At 40.6% G+C, this 23,279-nt stretch overlaps 2 protein-coding genes across 5 annotated transcripts; one reads left to right on the top strand and one right to left on the bottom strand.

The window, feature by feature from the left end:
- Positions 1–52: 52 nt before the first annotated feature.
- Positions 53–6,471, bottom strand: parp9 (poly(ADP-ribose) polymerase family member 9). 4 transcript variants are annotated; one of them, XM_066687499.1, is made up of 10 exons: positions 6,279–6,471; positions 5,818–5,846; positions 4,816–5,712; positions 4,153–4,377; positions 3,539–3,757; positions 3,187–3,259; positions 2,322–2,891; positions 1,753–1,886; positions 1,237–1,393; positions 53–900 (listed from the first exon to the last, which is right to left on the bottom strand). In XM_066687499.1, the coding sequence occupies exons 3-10, from the start codon at positions 5,668–5,670 to the stop codon at positions 605–607; spliced, it is 2,529 nt and encodes an 842-aa protein (XP_066543596.1). In that variant the 5' UTR covers positions 5,671–5,712; positions 5,818–5,846; positions 6,279–6,471; the 3' UTR covers positions 53–604. The 4 variants fall into 4 exon arrangements, with proteins under 4 accessions (XP_066543596.1, XP_066543594.1, XP_066543597.1 ...); XM_066687497.1 differs by having other exon boundaries at positions 6,283–6,471; XM_066687500.1 differs by having other exon boundaries at positions 3,211–3,259; positions 6,283–6,471.
- Positions 6,472–7,327: 856 nt separating this feature from the next.
- Positions 7,328–22,213, top strand: LOC136711822 (protein mono-ADP-ribosyltransferase PARP14). The gene is made up of 17 exons (XM_066688330.1): positions 7,328–7,566; positions 8,444–8,553; positions 8,770–8,803; positions 9,943–10,224; positions 10,460–10,681; positions 10,798–13,085; positions 13,489–13,725; positions 15,965–16,186; positions 16,370–16,454; positions 16,857–17,006; positions 17,121–17,183; positions 17,746–17,922; positions 18,228–18,434; positions 18,682–19,296; positions 19,541–19,683; positions 19,982–20,156; positions 20,485–22,213. The coding sequence occupies exons 1-17, from the start codon at positions 7,389–7,391 to the stop codon at positions 20,766–20,768; spliced, it is 5,472 nt and encodes a 1,823-aa protein (XP_066544427.1). The 5' UTR covers positions 7,328–7,388; the 3' UTR covers positions 20,769–22,213.
- Positions 22,214–23,279: the final 1,066 nt, after the last annotated feature.

The raw sequence follows: 23,279 nt of genomic DNA, 5'->3' as shown, positions 1-23,279 counted from the left end.
TCAAATGCTAATTTAAGTGACCAAAGTATACGATTTGAAAAAAGAAACAATATACCCAGAATTATTTTATTGATATAGTAGAGAATATGCCACACATCCAAGTATAGTACATTTGTATCTACACTGTACTTTTTTAATCACATATGCATATCAATTACATTGCCCTTAATTACCCTTGATAAACCCAGTGTTTCTTTAAGCATATACATTGTATTTCTAGGTGAACTGTGGGTTGAACTGCATACAGAAAGACATGTTAAAATGCTTTATCTGTGCTGGTGAATCCTCCAATACTACAACATAATTGGAGCATTTCAAACACAGCAGTCACACTCGGCAGCATCCCGATCAGCTATAGTTAATATATACATATGAGTCGGATTAACCATGAAGTGTACAAAGAGGTCTTTAGAAAATCAAAATGTATGGAGAGAGAAAAATTATCCAGAAGTAAATACTGAGAAGAGTTTTGATTAAATCTAATATGTGTATTCTATGAGTTTGTTCTTTATGTATTTTAAATGGTAGATGATTATAATCCCTAAACAAAAAATATCACCTCTTCGCTTGATCTTTACCCTAGTCTGTATTATATCTTTACACTTTACACTGTGGTCTTACCCCTCACCCTTCTGCAAGTGATCAAATATTCAGGGTAGGCCTGGCGACTGTTGAAAATGACCGCTGTGTGTGTTCCCCCCGTAACACTGTCATACAGTATAAGAGGGTCTGTCCCGAGGACAGGGGGCACAATCAAACCCGGGGAGCCATTGGTGGATTTTCCAGTCAGGACCTGCGCCTCGAAGATGTAGATGAACTCATCTGCCCCAAAAGGATCTTCCTGGTAACTGAGGGTGGGGGGTTTCCTACAGAAATATATGCCAGCTCCAAACTTTTCTTCTGAAAAAGAAAAACAACAGTAACATAATGCAGGCTAATGTGATTTACAATATTGAGACCTGAGTAAGTTTAGAATGTGCTTTACTTTCAAATCTTCTCTGCAGCAGCTGTATCACTTTAAAATATACACTTCTCCCACCAGTAGCAAACTATATAGGGGAACATGATGGAATCAAAACCGACACTTTTTAAAAAACGATTTAAAATACCCATTTTTGTTATGACTGATCTGCAAATCAAATGAAACAATCTATAACATATTGTGAAAAGAAACGGCAGCCTTTAAAAAAAGTCAATGTTCAGTGTGACCTCTGAAGAACAAAAGTAATATCTTACCACGTGGCTGCGAGTACAGTCTGTGAAATCCAGCCCGGCAGACCAGGTCACAGAACTGGGCCGGGACTGACTGGTACATGGTTTCCGGTTTGGCTGACAGGAAATTTCTCTTTACTTGGAAATGCCCTTCCAGAAGCGGGTTGTCAATCTTTTCAATCTAAAAGAGGAAAACAGAAAGAAAAAAATTATGTAAAGCATTTTTTTATTTAAAGGTATAATGTACAGACTATGCATTTTATTATAGAATGGTACTAGGTATACAGGTTTTAACTCTTCAGATGAATTGTGCATTTGCTTCTGATGATCGGTAGTGGGATCCTACTCTGCGGTTCTATTATAGAAAAGGGTAATTAAATCTAGGCTATAATAATGTTGTAAAACAGACAATTTTTCAAATCAATATAAGACCAAAGGCATTCCATGTCATCTAAAATATAAAGCAACAGTTCTGATCTGCTGATGTAATCTAAATACACAGAATGATTATCGTGTGGGCTTTTTTAAGCATGTACTCACTGTGACAATCTCAAGACCGGCTTCATTGAACAACTTGGTCCTCTTTGAGTGTCCAGCTCTGTTTTCAGGGGTTCGTTTATGGAAGGATGCGTCTGAGCCTTTCCCAAACTTGGTATAGTCAACATTTAACAGGCCTTAATAAACAAAAGGTTCCATGAAATGAGATGCAACTTACCTAATTTATAGCACTACACAATAGTACGGATACCCCTCTACACAAAAACTCCAGTCGTCTATTTCTGCACCACAGGACACATACTCACTAGAGTCACTAATAAGACTTCAAGAAGAGTGTGGAAAACCATTCAACCATTGCTATCATTAATAAATACATTACTTTTTTATGTACAATTATTATCCAGACCCTTGGAGAAATGTGTGTACCACACTTAGTGGAAACTGCAATCCATTATTATAGTATTTTAATACATAAAAACACACCCCTTTAATTGATTATAAATGTACATGTTGAATTGGGCAAGTAGGTCATAACCTCTCACATAGACCCTACTGATTTTGTCATTTGTGATCAATGGGTTGAAATGCCCTTGTTTACCGTACACACTTACATCTTCTTTCAATGTCATGACGCTTTCCTAGGTGATCAACGACTTTCTTGTCTCTAAACAAAACGTTAACTGTACTGCCCTTCACGTTAATGGTCTTTGAGGTATGTTCTGCCCAGTAGGCTTTTTCCAAAGTGGCGTTGTTCTCCGGTTCTGCCAGTTCTGGTAAGGCGTTGCAATGCCACTGAACCAAAGACTGCAACATCTCGATCTCTTCACATGTCGCAAATTCTTCTTGTACTTGGCAGCACAGCAACTCGACTGCCAGCGCTGCGGCCACCACTCCCCGAGGGGGTCCCACAATCCTCAGACTGGCCTTTCCATTGCTGATCATCACTTTAATGGTCACACGGTGAATGGTCTGGAAACTCAACAATTCGTCATGCTCCCTCTGGCCAAAGAAGAAAACACTGTTGTTGTCTATGGTGAGGGTTTCACGCTCTTGAAGCAGTGTGTTGGTAATCCATTTCTTTGCTTCCATTTGTCCTTCGTGAGATCCATCTGAGAGCACAATACTAGGCCACTGAAGATCGCGCGACTGTGCGGCAGAACGCCCCTCGGCACCTCGGTAACCTTGAAAATGTTAAAGATATTTAGAAGTACAGATTAAACTGAAAATATACAAAATTACTCATTTGAAAAAAGTTACATAAAAAAGGCAACACATAAAGAAGTAAAATGTCTTGTTTGTTTTTAAAGGATACATTTTATTCTGTTAATTAAATTCATGTTGCTTTGTAACACTAGGGGACAGATTACCAAACACACTATTACAACAAATATACAACAATCATCCAGGTAATCCTCTTACATAATGTGTAAATTACTGTTTTGTTATACATATTAATATACAGTTGTGGTCACTTACTACTAGAAAAATGATCAAATGAACCTTTGGGATTGCCTGTGTTCTGAAAATCGCTCAGTGTTTTTTCAAAGGCCTGATGATAAGAGAACAAATAAAAAAAATCATATATTCTTAGACACACAGAAGAAAGCTAGTATACATATTGTGCAATAGTATGACAAATATATTTTGCAACGTCTTGATGAAAAATGCAGATATGGCCACAGCATCATAGAGAGCTATCAGTTAACCATAGCAATGCAATACATCATGGCAACTGCAGTAAATACATGGAGTACACAATTAACTACTCTAAATAATATAGCATAAAAAATCTATTAAAACAAATATTCAAAAAGTGTTATTTAATTACCTTGCGATTCTCTTTGTCACCAGGAAAAATTACAAAATGAACATCAAGTTTCTTCCCTTGGAAATTGTAAGCAAAATTGAAACACTGGCCGATCATTATCCGGGCCACTTCATCACGTGGAAACCCCAGATTACCAGTGCCAATGGCAGGGAATGCGATGGATCTCATGTGTTCACCTGCTGCCATTATCAGGCAGTTAAACATTATAGTTTCAAGTATCTAAAGAATACATTAACAGTTAATATGGTAATGCTTTGAAATATTATTAACACTGCAAGATAGCAACAGAATAATCATGATCATCATCTTCATGTATTGATTACCCCTCATACCAAAAATGTTTCGGGCTCTGTACAAAAGAATAAAGGATAGCAATACAATTAACAAATATAAAGTAAAAGAGATCAAATCAGCAGATAACAACAAATAAGTAATAAAACAGGATGACAAAAAAAATTCAAGAATAAGGCAATAAAAGCTTTTAGTGTTTAGTTAGGCTGTACACGATGAGCGTGTACATAATTTTTGATTCCAAATGTTTGACCTGTGCATACACACAGACATAAAAGTAATATATGTAATGTAATATATAAGTTAAACATCATTATACATACCTTTGAGGCATTGCGATCTCTATAGTAACAACAGATTGTATGATACACAGCTTTGCAATCCAAGTAAAATCCTTCAGTTTTAAAGACAGACCCATAGACTGGAGTATTCTGATATTGATACAAAGCTTTCTGCAGCTCATAACCAGCAGATTTCAGAATCGAGTTTGAGATGTTGCCCAATGACAATTTAAGATCAGTACCTACTGTATTCACAATGACATCTGCCTGCAAAACATGGAAGAATATGAGTAATTCTACAAATAAAAATTAACATGAAGACATTCAAAGCTTTTCACTCCTTTCATATTCATTTCATTTAAAGTTAGTTTACTTCCTAAAACATAGTTTATTATGTATTTGAATGTATTAATTTGATGGAAGGAAAAGTCATCAGGGTAAAATATCTAAATCCATGCAGATTATACTACATTAAATTAAAGTTTAACACAGTGATGATCAGTGCTGTAGAATTCCTTACCACAATCAGAAGAAGGATTTTGGTTCATGAATTGAAATATAATGAAGGAATACTGTAGGCGATGTCAAAACATTTATGAACTAAATGGTTATTTACTTCTACACATAAACATTCTGCTCCTGTTTTAAGCATGTGAAATGAATCTGCAGATCTCAACTCATAAGGAACATGACAGATATGTTTACCTTTTCTTTTTCAATGCGTCCTTGTTTGACGTGCAGGGTGACATTTCCAATCTGCACTGAAGTAGAGGGGCTCCCGGCAGCCTGACTGTAAGACTTACTTGGGATGAGAATTTCTTTGCAGGCTTTCTCCATTGCACACACTGAAGGCTCGTCATTGTTGACCAAGTGGATTTCTAAACCCCTGGCCTTTGAATATTGATTGTCATGATACTTTTTAAGTGTAGACACAATGACTTCCGCACATCGAGGCAGGGGAAAGTTAAATATTCCCGAGCTCAGAGCAGGAATGGCAACTGATTTAAATCTCTGCTCCTCTGCCTTCTTAAGGATACTATTAACAGCTTTTTCTAAAAGACCTGAAGCTTTTTTAATGTCTTCTTGATCTGGATGAGGCCTACAACGAGGTCCTACCGCATGGATAATTTTTTGACATGGAAGTTTCCCCGCAGTTGTGACGACTGCATCTCCTGTAGCTATACATCCATTTTTGCTAATTAAGTGGTTGCTATTTTCTTGTATTTCTGGCCCACCCGCTTTAGACAGGGCTTCAGCAAGGCCACCACAGTGGTCTAGTCTAGCATTAGCCGCATTGACCACAGCCTCCACCTGGTGTCTAGTGAGGTCATCCTTCCAGACGGAGATCTTCAGCCCTTTGACCAGCGTTACTGAGTACCTCTCTTCGGCTTTGAAGGACCCATTCGAGCTGCTCCAGGAAGACCCCCCCGTGCCTTCAACGTTCCTGAGGGCAGCCCTGCAGCCAAACCTCCTCTGGACGACAGGGTTGAGATTTTGGTGTTGGCTCAGGGTTTGACCAATCTCAGGCGTAATGGGAATCTCTAAACCTTCTGTAGCCATGGTCTTGTGTTCAGGTCTTGAATCCAGTCTGTGAAATAAAAACTACAAGACAAGGGGACATTTGACATGACTCTGGCAATGCCTGGGCTGGAAACAGCGTGAGTGTTGTAGCTCTCAACTAAAAACAAAACCGAAAGGACTACTCACCACTGTGTCTTGGTGCTCAACCTGCAGACCTAACGAAGAAGAAGAATAAGACATTGGTAATTAATGAAACTGCATATTATTTAAACAATGACACATCACGTCACGTCTGACAACTGATTCCCAATACAGTGTCAGTTGTAAAACTACAGAAAGACATGCATTGAAGACAACAACAGAAAGACATGCATTGAAGATAACAACAGAAAGACATGCATACAAAGCACTCAAGCACCCAAAACATATAAATGAAGTCCAGGAGGCTGTCCTGGCAGCTCTGTGACCGAGGTCAGTGCCAGGCCAGGGTTTTGTTTCACTTTTAATTACGAGTGTTGTGTTGCTGCTACAAAATATAACCCACGAACACGTCTGGCAATCCGAGTCAGTTTCGAAAGTAACATTATTTTCAAAAGTATCGAGTTTCGTACTGAAAAGAACAGTTCACAATTGAAATGCATACATACATACATAAAACTTTGCTTTCTCCCGCACAGTACCGCCTGTGTGGCTTTAATGTTGTGCTCGCACAGCAGCGCAGTGGACGTGATTTCCCGAGTAAATTGAACTGCGTTGTCGTCGCCCTTCAGTTCAGTTTCTGTTTGACCTGCTGCTCCAACTGCAGGAAAACTAGCGAGCCATCATCCAGGAAGCGAAAGTGAAAGCGCTGCAGCCAGCCAAGCGATCCTGCGCAGATCTGCAGAATCCCCCGATCTGCGCAGACCTGCGGACACCTGCATAAACTCAACCATTGCTGAACTTGCAGACGGCTGGGTTTTGTGTTCAGTGAGGCAGGCCCGCCCGAGCAAACTTAAAACAATGTGCCTTGGGATAGGTGCCATTACACTACCATGTCTGTCATATAAATGTAAACGTATATGTTTAAATAACTACTTAAAGCTTATCGTTTAGCCCACTTTGCCGACTAGTTTGTTCATTTGTCATCAGATGTGTCGATATTGTTACAATTTGACCCCGCACTGGGATTGTATTGCGTAGTATATGTGTATATGTATTGGAAATGAAGTCATCTTAAAAAGCCTAGGCCATAAATGAAGTTTCTGTCGACCTTATGAGGAAAATAACAGTAATCCCAAGCTTGCCTTTCAAAGAAACATCGAGATTTTGTGTTTTTGTCTCTTTACAATATCCCTGCATTTCATTTTTTATTCTTCTTTCATGTTGGACAGCATTGTGCTCAGTGTTGGGAAACATGTCTCCCTCTGCTGTCCAGTGATCACATCATAAGTCATCAGACAATTTATATTATATTATATTTCCCTTTTCTTTATAAAAGCACAGTAGTCTCTATGAATACAGCGAGAATTGCACAATTAACGGACACAGACAATCATGGAAACAAAAACAAAAACAATTACAAATACTAGCCATGGGAATGTTGGCTGGTCTTTTTTTATTTGCTACATAATATTATAAGTTTCCGCAAACCAGCAGGTTGAGTCACTGTAGCGCCTCCATTGCTGTCGACGCGCATTTGTGGAGAAACAAAACCGAAAGTAAGTAAAGCCCGAGTAAGCGGCGCTGCTCCTCCCCACAGACAGGCGCTTCACAGAGCCATGGCCGAGCGCTACCCGCACCCCGTCCGGGTCGACTGGACCCCCGGCGTCTCCAGCCTGAGAAACAAGCTGCAGATCTACTTCCAGAGCAAGAGGAGGTCCAACGGGGGCGACTGCCAGGTGCAGCAGGACGACCCGGACACCTGCGCCGCTGTCGTGTGGTTCAGAGACGAGGACAGTAAGTTGACCAACACGACCACCAATCACACCAGCGCCGGGAAGTACGCACTCATATAGGCTATATCTGCACAAGAGAAATGGTGCAGTGGTCTGATTTCAGCACATGGACACAATTACAATCAGTGAAACAGCCGACGTGTGCCAGTGCGTATTGGTTTCTAAACGGACACATCCTTGCTGTGTGGTTTAAGTGCAGGCTGCTTCAAAGGGGAAAGTAAAACTTGGGAAGCCTGCTCTTGAACACTATCGTTTTCGTTTCGATTTTTCTTCAACTTTGGCGTTGAATCTAAAACAAAACAGGCTTTTGTTGAATGTGTCTTTTCAATGAAATGAAGTTACTTAAGTTTATGGTGTATAGCTTCATAAGGTGACAGCCACTGGTTTGTGCAATCAGAGAGAGAATGGGAAACCCCAGAGGTCCAAGGAGGATATACCACTAGATCACAACAAAGGCCTGTAACAGTGCTACTCAGTCAATGTACACATTAACAATGAGTCACCTGTCTTACAAAGTCCATTGTTTTTATTTCAGGTTTGGGTGATAAAATATCACTAGTGTCACATAAGAAAAAGTCTCTTTGTTAGACCCAATTAGGTTTCATCAGAGACCTGTGGGTACTGTGCCCAAAGCTAATTGGCAGGTGTTAATTAAAGTCCCCATGCAAAATATAGGGAGCAGGTGGAATAGTGTGGACGTGAGTGATGCTCAAAGCTCGGCAACAGTTAGTTATTAAGCACATAGCTACATCCATCCTCTAATGTTGGTAACAAAACATGGTGAGATAGCTAGCTAGTCATGTGTCTTCTGTTTTGGAGCTGAACAGCTTTATACCACTAGAAACTTCACATACTAACCGAATTCTCTCAACATTCAGCAAGGCAGAACGTCCTTGAGAAGAAAAACCATGAGCTGAGGATCGACAACAGAGTGGTGAAGCTGACTGTCAGGCCACAGGAAAAGACAGGAGAGGGAGACACAGAGCCAGTAAGTACTGGAGGACACCTGCTGGTTAGACTCGAGCCAATCATCACAGACCGGGAACTCTGTAAAGAAAGTCATAAACTGAATGCCCATTATCTTTGCCGGAGAAAATTTGTGCCAAGAAAAAAGTGATAATACATTATACATTTTTGCTTTAGAACATCAGTCTTTGTGATAAAAAAAAAGGCAGTGAATTAAAGTTGCCTTTTTTCTCTTCAGGTAAAGGCTGACATTGACACACCAGAAAAAAAATGTAAGTACAAGCCATTGTTCTGCCTACTGCAGTGTAAACAGCTCCCCCTTAACTGTCTGACTAGGGTTCAGTCTCCCTGTAGGTGTCTGGTTGACCAGTTAACTGGCACGAGAATGCTGCCGAATTCTTCCTTTTCTACCTCATTTCCATGATCCCTCTTCTAACCTGCCATTCTCTGGGCACATGCAGGTTTAGTTGTTTATTGTTTATACACCATTTCTTTGACACTAGGTTTTGTCTTCGTGTTTCAACACACGTGTACCAAACTTGAAAGTGTAAGAGGACATTTTGTCACAAATGATTTCCAGTCAATTTGCATAATTTAACTGGAACTCGTACTATTATCCCAATAGGATTATTTTCTGAGGGAAACCCCATTTAAAGTGTCCAATAATAATTTATTTGTGACAGAATTAGTTTGGAAAACTTCAGATTATATCCATAACATAAATAGTAAGCGTCTGCCAAGTTACAGAAAAGAGAAGAGATAATATCCTTTTCCTCTCTGCTTCTGACAGACTTGTGGGGTTAGTGTCAATCGACGGCTTCTTTCCTGGTCTTCTACTTTGTCTTCTAATTTTATTGATCGGTTGGACTTAACCAATCATAATAATCTGCTGCGTGACCATGATCAGCGAAAGGTGTCTCTTAAACCAGTTATTCTGCTGAATTGACAAAGATAGATGAGCCCCCTCTCCTATCCACACCCAAGGTTATTTTGCTGAAAATAAGAACTCAGTGGAGTCCGTATCATATAGTATTAACGAATGAATCAAACTACAGGCTGCCAGGAGGCACAGGGTAAGCAGGGATAAATTATTCTCCATGTTATTAAAAAAATACGTTGTTCTGTACAATTTCAATGTATTTAAGTATGTAAGTATTTAGGAAAACTATTTCACCAGGACATTTCACCTAAGTCCCCAGGAGATAATTCTTCAAACCATTAAATATATTCAGTAATCTGGGTTCTCTTGAACAATTTTAGTAATGCCAGTTTCCAGAGATTTACTTTTTAATTCAATTTAAAATTTTACGGCTGTTCTTTTGTCCTCTTCTTTGAATACACTGAGCCAGCTCTTCAATGTAACAAAGTATATTATTTATCACCACTGAATGTATTACTGCCTACTTTTCAGCTGCATTGTCTACCCAAAAAGATGCCTCGCTTGAGTCCTCCAAGGAGAGTGTTTCTGACACGCCACGGACAGAAAGTACTGACACACCGGAGGAGGGAGATGTTGAAGAAGCCGCAGAGGCAACTGTGCTGGTGATAGAAAACATCGATGACAAGATGACAAAAGAGTATTTGGAAATGCTAGTGGAGAACATCTCGCATTGTTCTGCAGAATTGGGGGACTTCAGTGTAGAGATCATTTATGATATAAATGCTGCTGTGGTGTCTTTTAAAAAAGGCAATGGTAAGACTTCATCTATTCATTGAAGTTATTTTAGTAAACTTTAAAGATCTGGAAAGTACTGCCTTAAGAAGTCAAATCATATGATATTGATTTACACCTGCAATTTTTCCAAAGTCTCAATGTTACCCTGTTTTGTAAAGGAATCTTTAAAAAAAAGCTGTTTAATTAATATTGGAGTTCAGTGTGTTAAGAATTTATTTAATAATGCATTTTTCTTTTTCTTTGACACTTGCAGATGTGCAGAACTTTCTAAAGCAATGCATCAGAAACAAGATGTTTAAACATGGTAAATTGTCTGCCAGACCACTTGAAGCTGCCATGAGTGTGAAAGTAGAGAATCTTCCACCCACAGATACAGATTTCCTGGAGCTCTACTTCGAAAGAGAGGGAGACATTGAAATGATTACATTGCTGGATGAAGAGAAGTCTGCAATTGTCAAGTTTTATGATCAAAAAGGTAGTGCTTCATTTGACAAGCCCTATACTGAATAAAATAATGACCTATAGATTTGCCTGATTCACAATGTTTTTCACATTGTTAATTGTATTTGCATGTGTTTGTGTATGTTTCAGTGGCTGAAATTGTACGGAGTAAAGAACATCTCATCAGCAAAGTGCCTGTCAATGTGTACCCATATTACGAGTCCCTGGGTACAGCTCTCTATGGAAAAGACAGACCCGTGTGGAAATTGCCAGATCCCTTCACTGAAAGCATTTATGCATCCCTGTGGAAATTTCTTCATGCAAATAACCAGCAGGTTACACTGATCGGTAAACACATGGGGAAGCATTTCTGTGCAGTCGATCTCAGTAGCCCCACAGTGAAGTTCAGCCCATTGCCTGCCTTGTTGAAGCAAAGGGGTTTGACAGCCAAGCACATTGGGGCCTGGAAGGAGAACGCTTCAGAAGCCTTCCAGGATGTCATGTCCAAGTACGGGTCCTTCGAATGTCCAGTGAACTCTTCAGTGTGGAAGATGTCTGAGAAGGAGATTCGCAGTGCTGTGACAGGGGCTGTTATTCTGGAGCCTGACATGGCTAAAGGCACTGTAGCTATAGCAGGCCTGGCTCAGGAGGTTGACAAACTGAGGCAGATAGTGGTAGGAGTTGTGGACAGAGTCACTAAGAAGATAGAAAGGGAGAAGAACAGCGTAACGGAGGAGGTTGCTGTGGCTCCTGCCATGTTCCACATACTGCAGCAGGACAGGCTCGAGGAGGAAACTGCAGCCAAGTATCCAGAACTGATACTCAAATACGAGGCTAAACACAAGAAGCTCATTCTGTCTGGTTTCACATCTGAAGTTTTCAACATCAAAAGCCACGTTCTGGAGCAGGTATTGCACATGAAACAGAAACAGGTGGAGGTCCACCCGAATGTTGTCAACTTTCTCGGAGAAGTAGACAGTGAGGAGATGTCCTACTCCCTCTTCACTTCAAAGGGCATCAGTGCTGTGTTTAACATGCAAGAGGGAGCAGTGGTAATTGTAGGAAAGACAGACAAGGCCCTGGCTGATGCGGAAAAGAAGCTGCAGACAGAATTGAGTTTCCACTGCATTGATGTAGAAGACAGAGACGTGCTGAGGAAACCAGAGTGGATGCAGTTAATTACTAGTTTAAAGAAGACTTTCAACTCTCCAAAGAAGACTGTGTCAATAAGACGTACTGAGGTTGAAGATGGTCAAAACCAGATGGTAGTGTCTGGCTTTTGTGATCCAGTAAATAAAACTGGGAAAGAGCTGTCTGAGTTCATTAACAAATACACACACCGTGATGAGATTGTGCACATCAGATCAAGAGCAATCAATAAATTCATCCAGGACCAGAAAAGCAACATTTGGAGTAAGATAGTAAACAACGATTTGAATATTAAGTTCCACGAACAGAGCAGGCCACCAAACATCACCCTGAGTGGCCCCAGGGTTTATGTTTTGGAAGCCATGAAGATATTTAGAGATCTTGTTTCATCAGTTCACTTTGAAGTTTTGAAGGTCAGAAAACCAGGGGCCAAGAAGTTTTTTGAAGACAAGCAGGAACTATTTGAAAGCATGGCGATGAATAAGGTGAAATGTGTGGTCAGGCTGGAAGATGAAGATTCTTTGGAGGCAGAGGAAGAAGAGGAGGCTGGTCAGAGTCTTTGTGAGGTGCAGATGTCTGATGGGGTGGTGATCACAGTCTGCAAGGCTGACATCTGTAAGTACTCTGTTGATATTGTGGTCAATGCTTCCAATGAGGATCTGAAGCATATTGGGGGTCTGGCAGCAGCTCTCCTCAGGGCAGCTGGTCAACTGCTGCAGGACCAGTGTGATCGGTATGTCAATGCCAAAGGACCCCTGAAGCCAGGCGAGGCCATCATTACAGATTCTGGCCGCCTCCCCTGTAAACATGTCATTCATGCTGTCGGACCCAGGTTTCACGACACAGACTCCAAGAGATCAGTGTGCCTCCTCAAGAGGGCTGTGAAGGAATGCTTGAAACTGGCAGAGACGCACAACTGCTCCTCCATCGCCATTCCAGCGATCAGCTCTGGCATCTTTGGCTTTCCTTTGGATCTGTGCACAGAAACCATTGCTCAGTCAGTGCGGGAACACTGTCAGGACTTCTACGGTGATAACACTCTGAAGAAGATCCACCTGGTGAACAACGATGACAAAACAGTCAAAGCCATGACAGCCGCTGTGCAGAAAGTGTTCGCTGATGAGGCACCGCAGCAGAGAGGTCTGCAGGGTAAACCTCAACCAAAACCTAAACCTGTGGTGGAACATAGACAATTTGGTAAAGTGGAGAGAAGAGGAGCCCAGGAGACGATACGGACAAAAGAGGGACTGACCATCACCCTCAGGCAGGGCAACATCCAGGACGCATCAGTGAGTAATTTCAGAACATAACATCAGTTACAAATGAGAGGAGGGTACGGTTGTTTGCATTTCAGATGTTTTTTGTTGTTGTTTTTTTATATATTATTAGCGTTTTCCACTAGTGTTATATCCTCTCCTTGGAGTTGCAACATGTCCAGTAAATTTAGGTATTCGTTTCATTGACAGTATTTAATCATTTAGAAAAATATTGAAACTGCAGTTTGGAACCAGCCTATATAAGCATACTGTCACAAATGGCAGTTATACAAGTAATTAAGTCAATAGACCTGCACTTTATTTACCTTTTGAAGAGACTGTTGCTACTCTCTGCTTTCTCTGAATGCTTTGTGGTCTATACAGTTAAAACTTAAACTTACATCATTTCAAATTCTCTCTTTGCTGTATGCTGTAGACTAAGGTCATTGTGAACACCATCTCAGAGGACTTGGATCTGGACAGTGGGGCAGTGTCCCGGGCCATCCTGAATGCGGCCGGGCCAGAGCTGCAGAACCTGGTGTATGAGGCGGGCTCGGCAGCGACTATGGGGTCAGGATCTGTGCTGGTCACCCAGGGCTGTAGCCTGAGGAGCGACCTGGTCTTCCATGTCATTGTCCCGCACTGGACACAAGGCAAAGGCGCTGCAGAAAAGGTGAAGACCCACATACTCTGGGGTACATGTGATATTTGGGGTTTTCAAACTGCAGCTAGTTTTATTTGAATAAACATTGTAACGTGCTTATTACTGAAGCCAAATTCTACTTCTGTTGGGTATCAGTTCCATGCATAGTTGAGCAACACACAGTATGGTAGTTATTTGGTTTCATGAAACTAAGCTGTTAAGTATATATAATTTGTTTTTATATATATATATATACACACGCTACCGGTCAAAAGTTTTAGAACACCCCCATTTTTCCAGTTTTTATTGAAATGTAAGCAGTTCAAGTCCAGTGAATAACCTGAAATGGTACAATGGTAAGCGGTAAACTACCAGAGGTTAAAAAAAAGTTTAGGTTACCAAAAACAGAAATGTATTGTACATTTCAGAGTTATATACTGTTACTACACCCTCTTAACCATTATTTGGCATTGTTACCGCAGCTTCTGTGCATAGAAGTGACACTGTATTCCTACAATGCGCACATCGTTTGAATGCTTATTCTCTTGGTTACCAGCGCGTTTCATTCTCAAACACATCCGATTTATAGTTTCCGCGTCGCCCGCCATCCTTCAGAGCCCAGGGGGAAACCCATGGTCTTTACTTGATGTTCTATCAAACACAGAGAAGTTCAGATCCAATGATGTAAACTCGTTGTGTATTAGTACACTGTAAACAGAGTTTTCCATCTTGACATTGTGAGCTCTCTACGGGAGTGTGTTGTTTCTACCAAAACGTGGATGCTCTTGTTTTGATCAGTAGAATGTCTGGTTCCAGAATATGTCATAATTGTCAATATTTTCAGAGATTTTGTATTTCTGCTCAGACCAAGTATCCCCCACCTCCCCCATTTCAGATTGTGGATTCCATGATTTCTTTTTTATCTCCAATTGTTTATTTGTTCTATGCTTTAATTTCAGAATACATTGAGACATTAAACTGTGTACATTTCAATAAAATCTGGAAAAATGGAGGTGTTGTAAAACTTTTGACGGATACGCTATATATATATAAGGAAAACCAAAAAAATGTTTCTAGACAGACGTGCTATCTATTTTTGCAGGTGATGCACATTGTATATAAGAAACACAAAGGAATTTGATCAGTTCTGTAAAAATACCTAATGAAGAAGGAAATCAATTGCAAGCATTTACTTTGTAAATCAGGTGTACACTGATCATAGCACAGTCTGTTTACATCCATGTTGAGAGGCACGGGATTATCTGTAGTTTATGGTTTCTCTCATGAAGAAATAAAACCTGCTCTAAACAGTATGGAATATTACACTGGACACTATTCCACATTGTGAGCACTTAACTAAAGTTTCTGAATTATTACATTATCTTTGCTCACACTAGGAAGTGCAGTAATAGTTTCATTCATAACATTTTCATTCAGTAATAGTTTAGCAATGTGAGCTGCAACGAAAATGCCTGAACATTAGCGTCCTTGTGGCAATGTTTTCCGGTCACAAATACAAAATGTATTAGACTATCTATCTAGCTAATTTATACAATTAACTAAACAATTTACTTTTCCACATTTCCAAACCACACTCAACATAGACTGCCGGTCTACATTCGGAAACACACCTGTGCGTTCCAGTTCCTGTGAATAAAAAAATAGCAATTACTGGCTGTGTATGTAGCTTAATAATATTAATGGGTTTGTTGCTCCTCTTCCCTTTTCTGTAATTACTAGTTTTGAAGAAGGGTGTTTGGCTTTTAGGTGGGTTAACATACCAGCTGTAGCTTTGTGGTAGTTTAATTGCACTGCACATATTATACACATAACAGCGTTTTCATTTACTTTGTCAAAGTATTTACATGCAGAAAGTGAGGAAGCCATTGGTCGCGTTCTTGTAGTGCAGATTTCCACTGATATGCGCAGATCTGCAGAATTGCACCAATCCCATTGGTGGAGCCGAGCCGATCTACGCAGAACTGCAGAAATCAGCACTACACGAAAATGACCAAATGTTAGCCAAGGTACGTTCTAATTTAGCCAATCACAGACAAGAAATAACAAACCCCTCCCTCCCATCAGTCTTCATTACCGCTACATAGAGAGCCAATCAACAGTACAGGCTTGCCAGATTCACTTGTCGATAGTGGCCATCGTTAACAAATAGTCGATTGTTCGACTATTTGGTCTCATCCCTGGCTCACACCACAGTTATTTAACTCCCTCTTCACTGAGACAATGCTAGAGATTTTTGTTGATTTTGTAGGCAATGGAAGGCATCATCAAGGAGTGCCTGAAACAAGCTGAGCACCAGAAGCAGAGCTCCGTGTCCTTCCCGGCCATCGGCACCGGAAACCTGGGATTCCCAAAGCCCCTGGTGGCCTCCTTAATGCTGCAACAGGTCTTGAAGTTTAGCAGCAAGGCCAACCCTAGACACCTTCAGGAGGTTGTGTTTCTGCTGCACCCCAGCGACACACAGACTGTGCAGGTAGGAGGCTCTGAGTGTGTTTGGTGTTTTGTGATACAAAGTAAAGTTGTGCTTTTATAAATCTTGAGCCTGTTCAATAGGTATCCATCTACAACTGTTTCATACAGATTTCAACGATTTATATATACTTACTCAAACTACTGCCTCACATTTTCTGTCATGTTTTATTCCCCCCTTTGCCAGGCATTCACAGAAGAGTTCAACAAGAAGTTTAAAGTGAAACCATCCACAAGTCCTTCGAAAGCAGCTCCTGCTCAGGTGGAAGAAGGTACTCTTCATTATATTGTAACCAAGTCAATATTATAATCTGCTGTATCTATTACACAGTGGGGAATAAACAGGGATTTTCTTAAGAAGTTTGTTCCAAGTGAGCTCCTGACTAACTGATTATTTCAAATATGTTTTTGTATGCATTTTCCACCGGAAATTATTATATTAGGTCTGACTAAGAACATTATCACTACAATTACATTGTCGAGTCGAAATCTTTCTATATGTATTTGATACATTTCCAGCTGAAGAAGAGTTGCAGCTACAATTTGAGTTATTCTCCATTTAAATTTTATTTAAGCCGAATACATTTATTTGTATCTCTAGGTACTGAAACAGTATGTGGAAATATTTGTGGGAATGAATTCCTTTGAGGCAGCTGTTTTTTTCCTTGTGTTAGGGTTCTATGGGAAGATCTCCTCTCCAAACCTAGGCGTACATGAGATGAAGATCGGAGGGGTCCTGCTGCAGGTCAGCACCGGGGACATCACTAAGGAGAGCACTGACGTCATCGTGAACTCCTCGAACGATCAGTTCTCCCTCAAAGCAGGTCTCTGTCATAAAAAAAAATCCACAATTACATCTATTGCATTAACAAGCCACCCACATTTTTGTGTTTTACAAACAGGCTTTTGTAACTCTCTCTTTTTTAACCCCTCTGAAGGTGTCTCAAAGGCGATTCTAGAGGCAGCTGGTCAAGCAGTAGAGACAGAGTGCGCACAGCTGGGTATGTCCTGTTTTTATTCTGTCAGCTGTGTCCATACTCAGTTACTAGCATGCTGTTATAGGAATCCTCTCCCTTAAGCCATTATACATTGCTTGATGAGGCCAAGGAAGGCTTCTAAATGAGTATGAAAACATCTGTAAATGTGAGAGAATTGCTTTGTGAAATAGTACATATTTAAACTGCATTAGCCAGCTACATTTGCCAAGCGTGGATCCTGTGAAATCATGTCTTATTGCCATATGCTGCTTAATGGGAGCACAACATTGGGCAGAATATAATATGCTTTACATAGCTTCTAATTCAAGAATTTGCATACTTGACTAATTTGTTTTGCTCTTTTCTGTATATTTGTTTGCTCTGTAATTGTTCACTGTCAAGCATTAACGTGACTTTGAGAGAGGCTTTGACATGGAGATCAGTTTGAATAAGACACTCTGTACAATTAAAATTAATGTATTGATTTAGAACTTCCTTAAGGATGCCTCGAGCTTGTCTGTGTAGGAGGAGAGGAAACCGAGAATCACTTTGTGCAGTTAATACCCTGATGTGTTCTTTGCTACAGCTGCGCAACCCCATAAAAGGATGATTATGACCCAGCCAGGCAATCTTCAGAGCAAGAAGATTATCCACGTTGCTGGACAGACTGATCCCAGTAATATACGGGAGACCGTCAAGGGAGTTTTGCAGATGTGTATGGACAACAACTTCACATCTGTAGCCTTCCCCGCTCTTGGGACAGGTATGATGAAGACAATAAGGGCCACAAGGTCAGCACATTCATTATGACGGAATCATTTTGAAAGGTGATGGATGTCATGGCTTGGATGTGTTTTTGTTTAAACTGAAATCGGATGAAGCAGTAGTATGGCGTATATTTGAGTACCCAATAGTCTCAATTGTGTTCTTCTGTCAAAACCAGACACTGGATCCAGTTTGTTACCTTCACTCTTTGGTATGAGATTTAGTTTTTCTTGCCAGCTCACGCTGGTGGTTTGTTCCCCTGTCCGAGAGTGAGCAGCCTTGTTTATATGATTTCTGTGACAGGCCAGGGAGGTGCCGACCCCGCTAAGGTCGCAGACGCGATGCTGGACGCCATGGTGGACATCGCCAGTCAGAAATCTGTACTTGTGCTCCAAACTGTACGAGTGGTCATCTTTCAGACCCAGATGCTGCCTGAGTTTTATAAAAGCATGCAGAAGAAAGAGGTTTCAGCACCACCCGAGGATAAATCGTTGTGGTCCAAGGTTAAATGTAAGCCCATCGTTCTCACTCTCTTTTGCAAGTGTGTACTGCTCCATTAATGTTTGTATTTACTTTGCATTACCCTGTTGTTGTATATAAAATATGGCTGGGGCCACATATGTCAACATAAAAGAACAGACAACATAATATTTAAAAGTGCTGACGTTAAATAAAGGTTTTCCTTCAGTGTGATATGTTGAGATATACGTAAACTCAAGTTAGCCACCAGTGCTGACCTGTTTACCTGTTTCTGCAGCCTTCTTTAGTTGGGACACTAATGAAACAGAGGAAAATCAAACAAAGGAGTTTGTCATCCTGGAGGACAAGGTTGATCCAGCGATTTTCCATATCTGCGGCGATACGAGGCAAAGCGTAGAAAGAGCGAAGGAGTGGATTGAAGACTTGATCGTCAAGGAGCAGGAGGAGGTAACCATCGACAGTGATATGATCTACAACTTCACCCCCGAGGAGCACGAGAAGATCATCGACCTTCAGAGGAATCTCCAGGTGACCATGAAGCTGGAGTGCAATTCCACTCAGGCCTACGTCAAGGTAGCCGGCCTGACCAGAGACGTGCTGTGGGCCAACAAAGAAATCCAGGCGATGATCACGAAGATCCGCGATGATATCACTCTGAAACGTGACGCTGAGCTGACCAAGAACCTGGTGGAGTGGCAGTACCAGGAGGGGGACAAGTTCCAGGCCTTTGATACCTTCACCAACCTCAAATTGGAGCAGGCTCTTGGCAACCAGCAGGAGGATGTCTTCATCACCATTCACAAGACGCAGTTCAAGGTGTTCCTTCCATCTGGCCCTGCAGTGGACGAATTCGACAAAAAGATAGAAATAAAAAGAATCAACAAAACTGAAGGTGAGGTTTTTGGAAAGCTTTCTTTTTACAGAGAGGAACATTCCCATGTTTACCCAGAACAGTGGCAACGGGGTGGCCGAGTGGGGGCACAGGCTCAATTTAGGGGGGCCACTGTTTCTCCACGATGCTGGGGGGGTGAATGCACATGCACATGCTGAAAGTATGGGGCTGGTTAGAAAATTGTGACTTTTTAAACATATTTATAGATGTAGTAGTATATCATACTTTTCATTTTACTTTACAGCCAAACAGTTGGACCTCCCAAAACACTGGGATGCCATGACAGGAGGCCAGGGATGTCTGTCAGTGGTTTTACAAGCAGCAACACCCGAATACAAGGAAGTAGATGGTTTATTTAAAATGACTTGTCCACAACATGTTATACAGGTACTGTTATATTTGTGTATTTTTTAAATTTATTTATTTAGATAGGGAGGTTGGCTCTAGAAATGGTGAGACCTTTTACAAGTATCTTTATCAAATAATTGGAGATAATATTTACTTGATTTCTTAGCAGACACCCTTATCCAGGGTGACTTATTACAAGATTGTTTATAACAATTGTTAGTCCAGAGCCCTAACCACTACTCCACACTACTGCCTTTGTACTGAGATCTTGTACAAGAAAATAGGAAAACTGTCACACACAAACACCGGAGCCCTCATAAAAATGTCTCCTTTGTAGATTGAAAGAATCCAGAACCCCAGCCTGTGGAAGAACTACCAGATTCGAAAGCAAGCCCTGGAGGACAAGAATGGCCACCAAAACAACGAGAGACGTCTATTCCACGGGACCAGTGAACCCACCATTAAAACCATTAACTACCATGGTTTTAACCGCAGCTACGCTGGGAAAAATGGTACAGAGTCAGAGCTTCATGTTCTTGGGCTCTTTCGTCTTAATGCCTGCGTGCCTGCGGGCACATTCATATTTCATCGGCATATTGATTTGAAAACCCATTTCTGTGCAGTTATTATTGTGAAGGTGCATAGCAGACGATTGAGACTGTAGGGTGAATTCCACTTCTGCTTTAGCTTTTAGTCCAGGAAAAATGGTAGGCAGTTATCCTGTATTTTAGTAAAGGCTGAACAGAGAACAAGCAGAGTTGTGCACTGAGATTATTATTGTTGTGTTTTGAAGATCAGCTGCCCATTGTTCCTGTTACTGACCTATTTCTTTCCTTACAGCTGCTGCTTACGGGAATGGGACCTATTTTGCAGTCAATGCGAAGTACTCAGCCCAAAACACCTACTCTGTGCCAGACGCCAAGGGCCAGAAGTACATGTACCTCGTCAAGGTCCTCACTGGGGATTTCACCAATGGAAGACCAGGGATGATTGTTCCTCCAGCCAAGAGTGGTTCAGTCACAGATCTGTATGACAGCTTGACTGACAACACCGCCAACCCCAACATGTTCATCATATTCAACGATATCCAGGCTTACCCCGAGTACTTGATCACTTTCCGGTAATTTTTGCTGCAGCTTTTTTCAAGGCTCCTGAATTCTGTAAGGTTAAAGGGTTGCAACATACAGATTTTAAAACCTTCATAGTTAAGGAGATGTGATGGAGTCTATGCAGATGTGTATCCCAGTCTCTCAGCACATCAGTCCTCACCAGTAGAATAAAACCATGCTTCAGCCAGACCTGTGCATGAGGCTGTTTTTTCCCAGGTTATTGTTTACACAGATGATATTGATAGAAAACTGATCAATAAAGCGCTCCCTTTGATCAAAAGCCTGTGGGATTGCTTATTGTTTTGAACGAAGTCTAGAAGTACTGCTGTATAGCGGGCAAATGGACAGGGATGCACAATCTTGTTATGTTTGTCTAAGGATTTTAGAGCAACTGTCTAATAAAATAATTTTGACATCCCTTCAAACTTCTACAACCTTTTTGATCATGAACGAGAAAGTAAAATATATAATATCAGTAATCATCATGAGTATAAATAGCAGGTTTGCAACTATGAAAGATACTTGCAAACCTGTCGTCTTCCTTTTTTTCTATATTGTTGAGCACTTATGTATTCATAACAATGTCGTTTTTCTTGCTTTTAGAAGATCTTGTTGTGAAACGCACTGTAATCCAAACCCTGACCTGTGTGTCTGGTCTGTTTCAACCTTTATCCACAGTAGCCCTACCAAAATTGGTACTTTGTCATAACTCAATTAGTTAAAAATAGCATTCTAGCATTGGGACAGCACTACTATGGATGAGGACCAGCATAGGAATGACTTGAACTAGAACATAAGAAAATGTACAAATGAGAGGAGGCCATTCGACCCATCGTGCACCCAACTGTCATATAAAATGTAGTATACTGTGGAAGAATATTTTGCTTAATTAGAGTGACATTTTAAATACATTTGTTAGTTTTGTGTTCAAAATACAATATTGATTTATGTGCCCACAATTAATCAGACACTGAAGAACCCACGTTTATTAATAATAATATGATTTAAGTGTTATGGTATGCTCTGTACTTTTGCATGCTGGTAATACTGAGGATTTATATTTAATATTATCGGCCTTTCCCCACTCTCTCCCAGTTTATTATTGTATATATGGGTCTGGACGACATTCTGTTGATCATGCTTTCTGTCCTGCAGAAGTTTTGGCTTCATAAACACATTGTTGTATTTGTAATTGCTGCAGATGTGCTAATTTCTTAGCATAACCATTGCCAGGCGGAATGAAGACTATATGGATTTAACTTCCTGACTATTGCAGTACAATAGAAACTACTCCACCTTCAGCTGCTTATTATTTCCCACTGTGATAAGCTGTAACAAATTAAGTGCTTGAAAGAATCTGTTTGAAACTGCCTCGTTACCTCTTCTGAGAGGCTGTTTGAGGGATTTCCCCAATTGCACTCTCTCATGTATTCACCAATAAAATCAGCCTCCTCCATAAACTGTGCTTCCAGTTCATCATTAAAAAAAGGTCTTCAGACACCCACTCACACCAAGTGCTTTGGCTAGAAAAATTTATTTACCTGCTTGAATGTGTAAAATTATAAAAAACATACTATATAACATTTTATTTTGTACATTTTAAGAGATGACTATGCAGGTGTACCACAGTATGATTAACAGAACTGCACAGATTCTCAGCACTTCATTTACAACTTTCAAGAGATTTTTCTTACAATTACATATAACCAATATGTCAACTATAAAGTTAGCATGACACGGCCAGGGTGGACAGGCAAAGGTGCCCACTGGGGTATGGGAACAGGCGAGACGGAGACAACACACACCAGTCCAAACTCACATCTATTTACACCAGCCTTACAGTAAGTACATAACACTGTACAGCTGTGGCCCTTTGAGCAGACTTGCCTCTATAGTACAGTAGCCTGCAAAGAATGGGGGAATAAAGTAGAACAAAAATAAGTTATTTGGCCACTATCTCCTTTGTTGAACACAGTAAAAACGAAATCCCAATTAAATGATGGCACTTAACCTTCTCTCCAACTGAGTGTATCATCTTTTCCTTTTAATAAATCCTCACAATGTCTCTCTGGTACCTGCATCGCTTCTTCCTCTGATGAATCTGGGCCGGTGTTGTCCATAGAAGTACAAATATTGCACTACATTTGTGATCAGCTTCCACAGCAATATCATGTTCATCTCCCCATTGCACAATACACTGCTGCCCACTATTTCAGATCAGACTGCACGTCTTTTACAATACTCTTCTTTTGCTTTTCATTTAGAAATAACAACATTGCCCGAGCGCCATGCACATTTTCGAGTTAATTTACAAATAAAACCATGTGGTGGGAAAAATACATCTAAATAAAACAAAATGCAGTCACTTGTGTATTCAAAATATTACTCATAACAGATATTTCATAAATACTTGCAACAATTGACACATTGTATAGAAAATAGCAGTAGAGTAGCGCACTTCAGAAATGGGACGAGTTTATGGTTGAAGCAGCTTTTTCAGTTCACGAAAGACCCACTTTTATGGAA

Source organism: Amia ocellicauda, chromosome 16 (assembly GCF_036373705.1).
Source record: "Amia ocellicauda isolate fAmiCal2 chromosome 16, fAmiCal2.hap1, whole genome shotgun sequence".
Lineage (NCBI taxonomy): Eukaryota > Metazoa > Chordata > Actinopteri > Amiiformes > Amiidae > Amia > Amia ocellicauda.
Note: the sequence above shows the minus strand (reverse complement) of the source record. Positions and strands in the feature narration are given on the sequence as shown.

Excerpts from the sequence above, each read along its gene's own strand:
- parp9 (XM_066687499.1), bottom strand. The coding sequence starts at position 5,670 with ATGGCTACAGAAGGTTTAGAGATTCCCATTACGCCTGAGATTGGTCAA. Across the intron at positions 1,887-2,321 it reads TCATGACATTGAAAGAAGAT|GCCTGTTAAATGTTGACTAT; the intron begins GTAAGTGTGTAC and ends TTGTTTATTAAG. Across the intron at positions 901-1,236 it reads ACTGTACTCGCAGCCACGTG|AAGAAAAGTTTGGAGCTGGC; the intron begins GTAAGATATTAC and ends TTTCTTTTTCAG.
- LOC136711822 (XM_066688330.1), top strand. The coding sequence starts at position 7,389 with ATGGCCGAGCGCTACCCGCACCCCGTCCGGGTCGACTGGACCCCCGGC. Across the intron at positions 10,225-10,459 it reads GTCTTTTAAAAAAGGCAATG|ATGTGCAGAACTTTCTAAAG; the intron begins GTAAGACTTCAT and ends TGACACTTGCAG. Across the intron at positions 16,187-16,369 it reads GCGACACACAGACTGTGCAG|GCATTCACAGAAGAGTTCAA; the intron begins GTAGGAGGCTCT and ends CCCCTTTGCCAG.